This window comes from Trichomonas vaginalis, chromosome III (genome assembly GCF_026262505.1).
Source record: "Trichomonas vaginalis G3 chromosome III, whole genome shotgun sequence".
Classification (NCBI taxonomy): domain Eukaryota; phylum Parabasalia; order Trichomonadida; family Trichomonadidae; genus Trichomonas; species Trichomonas vaginalis.
In genome coordinates, this window is record NC_067205.1 from 15,045,942 (window position 1) to 15,058,647 (window position 12,706).

Genomic DNA, 12,706 nt, shown 5'->3' on the forward strand with positions numbered 1-12,706 from the left:
TTTGTATGAAATGAGCGTCAAAACTAACAACGTTAAAAAATTAGGATTCACAAACGAGGAAATAAAGGATATATTAGATGAGGTGGGTTATGAAGTTAATAAATATTATTTAAGAAATTGTCAAAAATTTGCCGAGTTATTAAATGATTTAGATTATGATGGAAAAATGAATAAAGATGATGTTATAAATTTCTTATATCCCACATCTGAAGAAGAAAAACCTAAAGAACCTGATGTTTTCCCTGAATATTATGAAGAACGGATTAAAGATGATGAATACGATGAAATTGAAAGACTGAAAAAAATAAGAGATGAAATAGATGAAAAAATTAAGGAATTAAGAGAAGTTGAAAAATATAGGGTGTCCAAAGGTGTGTTTAGCACAAACCTAAATACTGCGAATAGAAATAAACAAGTTACATATATATAAAGTTTATTTAAATATAATCACCATTGGATTCAATCACGCGTTCGCAGCGATCGATCCAGGCTTGAAAGACACGCTTTAAATCATCATGAGAAAATTGCTCAAATTGCTCTCTTACAAAATTTTCAAGATCATCTGGACTCGCGAATTCGCGTCCTTCAGCTCTCTTTTTTAGCGTGCCGAATAAATAAAAGTCAGAGGGTGCAATATCAGGTGAATAAATTGGGTTTGGAACAACTTTAACATTGTTTTCCACCAAGTAATTCATTACCTTATGACTTTTGTGAACTCTTGAATTATCAAAATGAATTGCAAACTTTTGTTTTTGTTGTTTGGATTTCTCAAACTCATCAGAATTGATAATTTGAGTAAGAACATTGTCAATTAGATACTGAGCATTCATCGTATTAGGTTTTTGAAGAATATCAATTGCGATGATGCCATTCACGCCCCAAAAAACCGACAACATCATCATTGGTGTGTCAATTTTTTTCTTCGGGAATGTTTGCGGATTTTCAGCCTTCGGGATCCACATGATTTTGGCTTCTGTTGCATATTGAAACCAAGACTCGTCCCCGGTTACTAAAAAGCGAAACTTCTTGGATTGATACGCACCCAATATAGAGAGGAGCTCTTTCGAAGATTGGACTCTAGATTTTTTTTGAACTGAATTAAGGTTGTGCGGAACCCAACGTGTATACGCTAGTTTGTAGTTCAAATAATTGTGCAGATAATAACTGACTGTTGTACGTGGTATCTTTGTCATCTCCTCTATCCTTCTGAGTGATGCTCTTGGGTCTTCATCTAGCGCTTGAAGAATTGCTTTGATTTTTCTTTGATCCGGCGATTTTTTGTCAATTTTTATGATGGGCGCCTTTTTGTTCATGAAGTGATACATCCTAACATGATACGTTACAGTGGAATAGCTAGGAGCATCCATACCGATGCATTTTACCAATGTCTCGTAGATTTTTTTACAGTCTTTGCATTTTTTTGCAAGAGCGAGGATGTTTTCTTTATGATTCATTAAAAAAATGAAAAAAATCCCGCCAAAATTTCCCGCGAAACCGCCTCTTGTCTCAAAATTCATTTTATATCCCGGCATGGCGCCAAAATACAACATACTCATCATATACATATATTCATATTTTTTATTATATATTTATAATCAGCATATATCTCCTTTAATAGTCTCATATAGAGCGCTGTGCTAAACGCACCTTTGGACACCCTATATAATGAAAATGAAGTAGAGGGTTTAATGAATATCCCAGCTTCAGAATCAGAAGTACAGAAATCTCATGAAGAAAGATATAAAAATTATGTCTCAGAATCAACACAAAATTTATTAGATGGTGAAATAGACGAAACACTTTCAGAAGAAGGTACTAAATTTATTCGTAAACATAAGTTACAATTTATTGATAATGAAGAATACCCCTGTATCTTATTTTCACCACCTTTAGATTCTGAAAAATTCAAAAAAGCACTGAAAAATGTAACATATGCAACTAATACGATTAAGAAAGAAGATCATGATATTTACACAAATTATTATTTAAATAAATGCACAGGTGTTGATAAAGTTTTTGATTTATTAGATAAAATATCAAAAGAAACCATTGGAACCTATAAAATTTTGTGTGATTGTGGTTTCATTGTTGAAGATACTAATAATGTTTCATATGAAAGAACAGCACCAAAGGAAGACGAAGTTGAAAGGTCTATACCATTCGTTATTAAGAACATAAAAGATATGAAAACTTATAAACATTATATTTATTCATTTATTTCAGAAAAAATGGAAGCAACCCATAAAACATCTTCTCTCATCTTTTTAGCTATTCATACATTCCTTTTCAAAGTTGTGAAATTAAATAAGACAGGAATTAGATTTAATGTATCAGGGTACGCATTCTTGAGTAAATTAAAATGTATTCGTCACGTCGCAGATGATAAAAATTTATGTGTTCTTAATTCATTTTATGGGCTTTAAAAAATAACTTTATTTTTATTTATTTTTTAATTTTTTATTCTTACATAAATGAACAAAAACGGAACAGCTAAAATGAATGATAATCAAATTAGAGCAGAAGGTAGAAGGTTATTTAAACGCTTCTATAACATTCCTGATGGTGTTAATCCTAAAACTCGTAGAAGTTATTTAAATGAAGCAATAGATTCATATGAAGGGTTTGACATTTCATCAGAAAGTGAGAGATTAGCGAGAATGTTAAATGTTAATATTGATTTCTATTATTGTGATCCTCAACCAGAAGACGTGGACATAAATAAGGTAGACTTTCCATTAGTGGATTCAATAATGATAGATCCAGAATTTGAAACAATAAATATTTTATTAACACAGAGTCCATGTGGAAAACTTCACGCTGACAGAATAACAGACGTTGAAGCACTCACCGGCTATAAAGTTTGTCCATATTGTAAAGAAGAAGTTTATTCTATCCGTGATGATCCAGAAAGGAAAAACCAAAGAAGATTTTTAAAGCATTGTGAGAAATGTAAAGAAAATAATGGAAGATTAATTCAAGACGTTCAGTTGCAAAAGACACAGCAACCATATGCACCACATATTACGAAACAGAAGATATATCAGTGGTTATTAGCTCACAATTTGCAGGAATATTATCAACCGACAAAGATATTATATTACTTTTGACTTCGAAACATTAGAGACTAAAGAAGAATTACAACTTTCTGAGTGTGCAACTTTGAACGCTTACTTAAAACCATTCATCAACGGTTAAATTAAATGATAAAACGTATACGAGGAATTTTTGCTTAACTTCGAGTGATTCTTTTATTTCTGATTGGATTGAGTTTTTATTTTCAACCTGTTCATTAGTTGTTGAATCAAATATGAGTCAATACAATGAATTAATGAAGCCGCAAACGGCGGGGACTTTGTCTCATACATTAAATGAAAAACAGAAGGAAGCATTTAAAGAACTTCTAGATGAGGAATTCAATAAAGTGAATATCATAGGTTTTAATTCGGGAAAGTTTGATTTAAATTTAATTCTTCGTGATTTAAACACTGCAAAATGGAAAATAAAATCAATGCTGGGTTCATCTTCACAATTTAAGCAAATCATTGTAAAGAAAACAAACGTTCCATATGAATTGAGATTTATTGACATCAAGAAATTATATAGCGGGTGGGACATTAGACCAATTCACTCAAGATTTCGGAACAATAAATCACGTGTTAAATCCTTTTTCCCTTATCAATTTATCACATGGGAAATTCCGAAGAAGAATTATATAAAGTGGAACCATTCACGAAAGATTCATTTTATTCAGCATTAACTCAAGAAACTATATCAGATAGTGATTATCAAATATATCTCAATGATGCTAAAAATTTTAAGAATAGATTAGAATATTTTATTCATTATTGCAATAAAGATGTTGAAATTATGATTGACCCAATCGATAAAATTATTGAAGAAACATTTGTTTATAAAATTGATATGCTTCATAATCTTTCTTATCATCGAATGCTTCAATGATTCGTTACGCTTTAGCATATAAAGACTTTAATCCTAATGAAAAATATCCTGAGGAAGAGATAGAATCAAGTTTTGAATTAACGAAAAAGTATTGGAAATAAAAATTGAATCATATAAGAAACAAGATGAAAAAGCAGAAAGAGATACTAAAAATAATGTTTCAATGGATGATTTTCAATACTATCACGATTTAATCCTTTCATCTAAATGCAAAATGTGTGGTAAAGCGTTTACATATGCAAATAAACCAACATTGGATAGAATCGATAATGAAAAACCACATACCAAAGAAAATTGTCAGTTAATGTGTTGTTATTGCAATGTCGTAAAATCAAATAAAGATGAAGATGTTCAACGTTTAAGAATCAATTTAAGAAATTATGCATTAAAAATAATTTACCAATGACTTTAGATTCAGTTGAAGCTTATCACATTCTCCGTAATGGAATTACTGGTGGTTTATCAAATGTTCAACATAGAGTAAATCTTAAAGGAATCACGCACATTAATAAACTTTCATATAGTCCAGAAACTAAAACTGTATCAAATGAGGACACCACCAACATCATGACTCATTTCGTTGGTGTTGATTTTAATTCATTATATCCTTCATCATTTTCATCTAATCCTCATGATTTCATTCAATATACTGACCATAAAATGTATATGCCGGGAAGATTGAATGGTGTTATCATTTGTGATACAGCAACAAAGAAAGCAAAAGCACTGGGAATAATTAAGAAGAAAAATACTTTATTTGTGGCTGAAGTAAAGGGTCACATTGATGAAAAATACATTAATGATTACATAAACTTTTTACCGATAATAAGAAACTTAGATATTATCACAGATGAAAAAACAATTGGCAGTTTTATGTATAATTACATGAAATCAAACAATCTACCAGTTGACCAGAAACAGAGGAAATTAACTCAGTTAGCATCAACATACAACCAATATCAACCATTTTCTTCTTATTATCTTTGGTATCTAATAGACAGATTTCATTTTATCATTGATGACATTCATCAATTTTAACATTTACTAAAAACACTTGTTTTAATGAATTTGCGAACAAATTTATGAACGAAAGACAAAAGGCTGAATTAGAAGGAAATAAAGGAAAAAGTTTATTTTGCAAGATTTCACTTAATGGATCATATGGTTACGATGCAATGAATACACAAAATTACGCAAAGACTAAAATAATGAATGCACAGAAGGCACGCGTTGCATGTATGTCAAATAAGTTTAAAAACATAAGAGAAATAGGTGAAGATACATATCAAGTGATGCTTAAAGATAGATTTTATAGATGTGATACATGTTTACAAGAGGCATTTTTTACTTTAGATAACGCAAAATACTGGTATTTAGTTTTCATTTATGATTTTATGTATAAATGCATGAATGTTAATTGTTTTCATTTCATTGAAGGTGATACTGATTCATCTCTATTGGGCAATCGCTGGCGACCCAAATCTTCCTAACACTCAAGCATTTCAAGCAATTGTTACCGATAAACAATTTTATGATAAAAACATTTTCAAATTCGCACCATTTGATTTTCTTCTGTTTTGTGATGAGAAATTTAAACCTAAATTAAGAATAAAGCTGAAGAAAAAGCACATGAGAAGAAGTTATTGGGTTTAGCAATTGAGAAACAAGGTGATAACATGGTTGCTTTATGTCCTAAGTGTTATACATCATTCAACGGTTCAATTGATGGAAGTGATTTTAAAAAGATTGCACAAAAAATGAAGGGTGTTAGTTTAAGACAAAATAAACAATTAACACCTAAAAATTATTTGAATATAATAAATGATAAAGTGATATTTGATGGTCAGAATATTAATTTACAACTTAAAAATGGGTCAATGACTCGCTTAACAATCGGTAAGACTGCATTAACAGGAGCACACACTAAGGCTGTATGTTGTGAAAATGGATGTTGTATGCCATTTATTTAATACAATTTAAAAACGTAGGGGTTGAGTCATGAATTTAAAATTTTATTTTTAATAAAATGCCACAGAAGAGACAAAAGGAACCAAATCGATTTATACCAAATGGTTTTAACTTTCAGATTCCAAATAATCAACCGCAACGAATTTTTCAAATCCCACCACACCATCAACAGCAGCAACAACAACAACCACCACCACCACAGCATCAACGGAGAAGAACATTCACCCCTGAAGAAAGAAATTTCAATAATTTGATGCGTCAACAAAATCAAGGTTTGAGATTTTATCCGGGGCAGTAATGGTATACATATAAGGCATCCAAATTTAGATAGAAGATATACCGCTGAGATTCATATTTTACCTAATAATACGGTTAATTTTGCTGGATTTTATGATCATCATCAGGAAATCTGGACTCCACTATTTGATACCGTTTTAGAAGGAGGAACCGTTAATGATGCGATTCAATATGTAAATAATGGTTTTGATACTATGATTCAAAGAGGTGGGCACCCTTAAAACATTTATTTTATTTTTATATAAATGGATAACGCAGATTTAGAAAATTTAATTGATGATTTAGTACTTAATCAAAATTTTCTTAATTATTATGAATTAAAATCATATCTCCAAAAACATAATAAAATATAACAGGTGATGATATGATTATTATTTATCCATATTATAAAAATGAAATTTTGAAATATCATGAATAAAATAATTTCTGAAATTAAAGACAAATTAAAAATAATGAATATACAAAGGGAAAAACTAAATCACAACTTAAACAGTTGAAAGATTTCAAAAATAAAGTATTAACAGAAGAAGATATTGATGAATTATATAAATTATATAATCCTGAGCCGCAAAAGCCAAAGGAACAAAAACAAAAGAAGAAAAAGCCGAAAAACAACACACAAAGAGAAAGTAGCAAATGTTCAACAGCTAAAGGTGCAAAAACGCCCAGGTCCTTCAGACCATAAATGAAGCACAAGCTTTAATTTATGATTCATTAGTTAAAACCATATTCAGCCCGACTTTTAAATGAAGATTCAACTTTTGGAATTCATCCTTCAACATAAACTCGAAGCGGGAAAGTTATATCAAACCTTTATATACAGCATATTTAAAACAAATGAATAGAATACATCCAGAATTAATGAAAGGAAAATCAACAACTAAAACTTCATCATCCAAAATCAAAGCAGATAAAATTAAACCACTTGCAATACCAAAACTCCAACGGTAGTACCTCCTCCTTCAGTTAATCCTTCATCATTCACTTTATTATATCCATTTCAAACATTAAAGAAGCAAAAAGATTTTAAAAAGGATTTCAAGATATTAAATAAACCAATTGACCCGAAAATTCAACCGTTAAAGGAAAAATTAGTCGCCCTTCATTTGCACCATATCCATATTCATACGAAATCGATCATCTGGAATATTCAAAAGGAAACGTTACTTATTTATTCGCCATTAACATTAACACTAGATATTTATATTGCATTCCGGTTGAAAGGGAAAACAGAACAGGAAACAAGAAGAGCTATATAATACTTACTAGATCATGAAAGAGTAGATAATATAAGGGGTGATGGTGATAAAGGATTTCAGGCAGCTATGGCTCATTATTTCCCACAAATTAATTTTTACTTCTCATCTCCATATACGTTTCATAATAAAATAGTTGATGCGGTAATGAGAACTCTTAGAGATGCGTTAGGGGTTAACGGTCAGATATACTGGGATGGAAATCATGACTCCATCATACAGCAGTTAGTATATTATTACAATAATACATGGCATAGAACTATAAACATGAAACCAGTGGAAATGAAAAATGATATTTCAAAAGAATGGGAATATATTAGAAAGCAAATGGAAAGGTTAAATGATGTTAAACGTGAACAAATTAATTCGGGGCTCATGAATTTTAAACAAGGGGATAAAGTTTTGATTCATCTCGATTATGGAAAAACTGATAAATCAATGACAAAAAGAAGACGAAGATTTGACACAATAGCTGAATTTGTTAGATATATTAACGGCAATGCATTAGTTGAAGTTGACAATAAATTAATAGAAATTCCGATTTATTTTATTACTCCATTATATTTAAATAATATTTAATTTTTTTATTTCGTAAGAAATGAGTGACAACAAAGCAGCCAAGAGTCCTGATTCAATTAAGATTCAGAGTCCAGACAATGAATATAAAAAGAAACTAAACAGAATTAAATCAAAAATATGCTATTACAAAAAGAAGCCGCAATGCGGCGGGGCTGATGCCCATAAAACTAAAGGAACTGAGAATGATAAAGAGAGGAAAGAAATAATCGAAAAATTAGAAACTTACCGTTCAATCCTTAAACTGAGTGAAGCAAAAATAAAAGAATTTAATAGAATAAATAAATTGATTGGAAGAGATGAATTTAATAAAGATGAATTTTTAAACTCTATCCAAATTTAATTTTTATTCCTCTTCGACAACGTCTCTTCGAGACGCCGAACCCTTCTGGGTTCTTCTTTCCATCATTACTGCATAACCGCATCTTCTCGGTTTTTGTGGTTTGTTGTTTTTAATTCGTTCTTGCATCATTTTTATCATTTCCTCCCTTGTTATGATTCGTGGTAAATTTTGAGCTTGTGGGGTATCCATTTATATAAAAATAAAATTTTGTTATCAGTTATTTTATCATCATTTTATTAAGTTCATCTTTAGTTAATTTGAATGGATTCGCTAATGTTCCACCTTGAGCCACAACACTTGCCCCGGCTAATTGTGAAGAACCTGGGATAAGTACTCCATGAAATGATTTCATTGGTATCATTAATTTAGAAATAGTTGGCTTAATTAATTTTGTCATTTATGATAAAAATAAAATTGCATAATTTAAATTTTTTTCTTTCTCATTTTCTCATTTTCTCATTTTCTCATTTTCTCATTTTTCTCTTTTTTCATTCTGTTTTGGTTTCAGCAACTTTTCAAGTTGTTGTCAGTAACTTTAATTTTAACTTTGGATCAAATATTGGGTTTCCATCTTTATCTCTTCCAATAACACCATATGGTAGAATCTTCATTTATACTAAAATAAAAATTTAAATTATGCCGTTCTAAAGTTTGTGAAACAAACATTGAGCGTTCATTGAACGCGAAACCATGCATAAACCGTCATATAAGGTGGCATGTAATCTGTACCTCTTCCTGTCGTTTGTGTATATCCTGAAACATTATGTGAATGTGTACCTGAACCGTTTGAAGTATATCCTTCATTCCATCTATTTTTATTACCATACCAATATTTACCCCTGCTAGCGTCTCTATCAGACTATCCATCAGGAAATCCATTATTTCCATCAGGATATTCAAACGAATTAGTATAAGTATGACTATGCCAGCCCGAGTCTTGAGTGTTTAAATTAACATAATGACTATGAGCAGGTAAATTTTCGCCAGTAATCTTTTTACTTCCACCGGTTTGTTTTGAACTATTAGCACAATAGAGGAAACGATCGGTTATTTGTTGCCATGTACCGAAACCGAATACATCAGCTGGATTTGTTGAATTCATTGATGTATATATTGAACCAATGGGGTAAATCATCTCAAGAATTGTATTTAATCCATTATGAATATTGAATTTATTATATAATATTGAAACTGGGTGAGTATTTAAAACTGGTCTTGTTATCAATATTAACGTATTATTTTTGAAAATTGCTTTTCGTACATCTTGAAATTTTGTGATTTCAGACCAATTTCTTCCATCACTACTGATATTTACTAAATCACCACATCCAAAAGCAATGAAATACCCATCAATATAAAATAAATTAGTAAATCTATAATTTCGAGTAAGTTTTGGAGTGAATGAATAAACCAATTCCCAACTTGGTGTTTTCTCTGGATCCTCTGAAAAATCCTGTGATAAATAAATATGTCTGTTATAACTTACAGGATATGAATAGACCATACCACCTGAAACAAGAACACAAACATTTGAAGCATAACATAAAGCTTCAATGTCTCCATCAGCTTGAAAAATTTGTTCAAAACGACCTTGTGGTATTGAATATGATCTATAAATTTTATCATTCTGTAGGATAAAATACATGCTGTTAATGTAATACCACTTACTTGTATAATCAATTTCCAAATCTGATGACATCATACTAAACATATAATAATTTATCCCATCCTCACTAATGAAAATTTGATTGACTTCATAAATTAGTACCCATTTATTATTAACACATCTAATAGGATTATTTGGATATTTAAATTTAGCATCTTGATTTAAATTACATTTGAACCATTGGATACAATCGAAGGAATAACAAGGGCATAAATCATCTCCAACCGTTATCATTCCCATAAATTTACCGTTATTATATTCAACATATAAAATTCTTGGATTAATGATTGGCTTTCGTGTATCAGGATTCCAAACAGATGGAGTAAATGATTCATAGTTTTTAAAATCATTTGTTTTAAAATAATAAAGCACTCCAGCTGTATAAAATAAATACGTGGTCACTCCATCGAAACATATCCATTCAAAAGAATCTATATCAAAGGTTTTATCTGATGATTTCATAAAATTTAAAAATGGTGGAGTAAAATAGACCTCTGATTGTTTTATTTCTTCATTAACAAATGATATATCAGCTTTCTTTGCTAACTCAGTATTAATGAATGAAATAACTTTTTCCTTATCTGCTTTCTTCTCTAACTCATCGTTAACATAAGTTTTATCTGCTTTCTTCATTAACTCATCGTTAACATAAGTTTTATCTGCTTTAAGTCTAAAATCCTGAAACCCATTCTGTATCAGCTTTAACTTTAAAAGTCTCCAATGCCCATTCATGATACCATTCAACCTTTTCTTTAATTTCATTATCTTTTTCATCAACATAAACTAAATCTGCTTTCTTCATTATGTCATTTAGGAAACCTTCTATGAATTCCTCATTTAAATTAAATCTTCCAATCTTCAAAACTTTAGGAAATGCATTTAATGCGTAATATCTCTGTTCTTCTGGTGGAATTGATGTTATATCATCCGTTATTCCTTTAATTTTTGAATTCATAAATAAAATTTCTTTTATATTTGATATCACTGCACCACCTTTGCAAACGAATTCGAAATGGTTATTTTTCAATACTATCTCAAACAATAAAAGATGAAAATGAATTTTTAATTTTAATGAAATAATCAACTATGGCTGCAGGTATATTTAAGAAACTGTGGGATAAAGTAAAAAGAGGAGCGAGTAAAGTTTGGGAAACATTGAAGAAGGGGGCAAATTGGATATTTAAGAATAAAGAAGCAATTAGTGACGTTGCTGAATCAATAACGCCAAAAGCTGCCCCAATAAGAGAAGTTTTAAATAAAGAAGAAAAAGTTTATCAAAGACTTCAACCGATACTAAGATAAAAATAATTTTAAGCCGCTAAGCGGCGAGATGATCCATAGGATCTCATATTTATTTTTCCACTATCTACCTCCTATTTTATTAAGTATTCCTTCAGCAATTCCACCAACTGCGTTACTGCTTGTGCTCCCATCGCCGGATTACCTGCTTTAGTACCTAATACTCCACCTATGATAGTTCCTGCCGTTTTCGCTACTGGTGCCAAAAAGTTTGCAACGGGTTTAATAATCTTTTTATAAACCCAACCGCAGCTTTCTTAATTCCATCCCATAATTTTATAAAGAATCCTGCCGCCATTTCTGATTTAATATTAATTAAAAAATATATTTCATCACTTATATTCTAATTTTTATTTAATGATAAATGAAACCGATTTTAAAAATAAATGAAACAGAGGAGGAAGAAATAAATGAAAGTGAAAATGTTCAACAAAAATAAACGTTGTTAAACCAATTACTGAAATAAAAATTTTTTCATCTGTTGAAGAATTTAATGACTATTATGCTAATAATAAAAAATTATTTGAAGAATTGACAACGTGTAAATTGAATAAAATGTTTAAAGTTGATGGATTCAAAATTTCAAAAATAAAAGGAGTGGTTAGTTTGAAATCTATTCCTCAATCAAGAATCACCTCATTAATGAAAATAGATGATTTAACAAAAAGAATAGAAGAGATTGAAGAAAGAATGAATCAAATAATTGATTTCATAAATTCAAATAATCATTAGTTTCTTAAAGTTCTATGTTGAACTCATCAAATTCTTCTTCATCATTACCATTACCTTTAGCGAGTTTATTTACTCTTTCAACTTTATCTTTTGATAGTCTATCGTTTAATTTTTTCTGAAGTTTTTCGTTACCAAGTTCTAAAATTTTACACGGATGATATTTAAACCCGTTAAATTCTTTTTCCTCAGTTTTAATCATTAATCTACAAAGAACTTTAGTGAGGGGGCTTTGCTTAAACCATTTATCCTTAATATTTGTTATAAATTCAATATCCGGAATTAATTCCCAAATTTTTGAATTTTCGATTAATTTACCATCAAATGCAAAAGCAATAGGTTTAATATTAAACTTACCTTTATAAAATAAACTTTGTACGCAATCATCAAAATAAACGTCTACTTGTTTAACCTGGGTGAGAATTGGTGAAAGTTTATCCATTAATTGATTCACAGTCACGAATTTAGAGCTGTTCATTTCTTACGAATTAAAAAAATAAATTATTCAAAAATGTAAGACATGAATTTTTAAAGTTTATTTTTTATTCATGAAAATAATTATTTCTAATTTCTTTTACTCTCTCGTATATACTAGATTTAAAGAATTCAGAA

General features: G+C 29.9%; 4 protein-coding genes across 4 annotated transcripts, besides 3 other annotated features; 3 read left to right on the plus strand and 1 right to left on the minus strand.

The window, feature by feature from the left end:
• Positions 1-359: part of a mobile genetic element that runs on past the window's edge.
• Positions 358-1,661: a mobile genetic element.
• Positions 438-1,565, minus strand: TVAGG3_0704820 (Mariner transposase; the record flags this gene model as incomplete). Its single annotated transcript, XM_051243533.1, has 1 exon — positions 438-1,565. One exon carries the CDS (start codon positions 1,563-1,565, stop codon positions 438-440), a length of 1,128 nt encoding a protein of 375 aa, XP_051090120.1.
• Positions 1,662-5,986: 4,325 nt separating the features above from the next.
• Positions 5,987-6,226, plus strand: TVAGG3_0704840 (uncharacterized protein; the record flags this gene model as incomplete). Its single annotated transcript, XM_001302565.1, has 1 exon — positions 5,987-6,226. One exon carries the CDS (start codon positions 5,987-5,989, stop codon positions 6,224-6,226), a length of 240 nt encoding a protein of 79 aa, XP_001302566.1.
• A 1,098-nt stretch (positions 6,227-7,324) lies between these two features.
• Positions 7,325-9,547: a mobile genetic element.
• Positions 8,080-8,400, plus strand: TVAGG3_0704860 (uncharacterized protein; the record flags this gene model as incomplete). The annotated part of the gene is made up of 1 exon (XM_001302566.2): positions 8,080-8,400. The coding sequence occupies one exon, from the start codon at positions 8,080-8,082 to the stop codon at positions 8,398-8,400; it is 321 nt and encodes a 106-aa protein (XP_001302567.2).
• Positions 9,548-11,152: 1,605 nt separating the features above from the next.
• Positions 11,153-11,368, plus strand: TVAGG3_0704870 (uncharacterized protein; the record flags this gene model as incomplete). Its single annotated transcript, XM_001302568.1, has 1 exon — positions 11,153-11,368. The coding sequence occupies one exon, from the start codon at positions 11,153-11,155 to the stop codon at positions 11,366-11,368; it is 216 nt and encodes a 71-aa protein (XP_001302569.1).
• Positions 11,369-12,706: the final 1,338 nt, after the last annotated feature.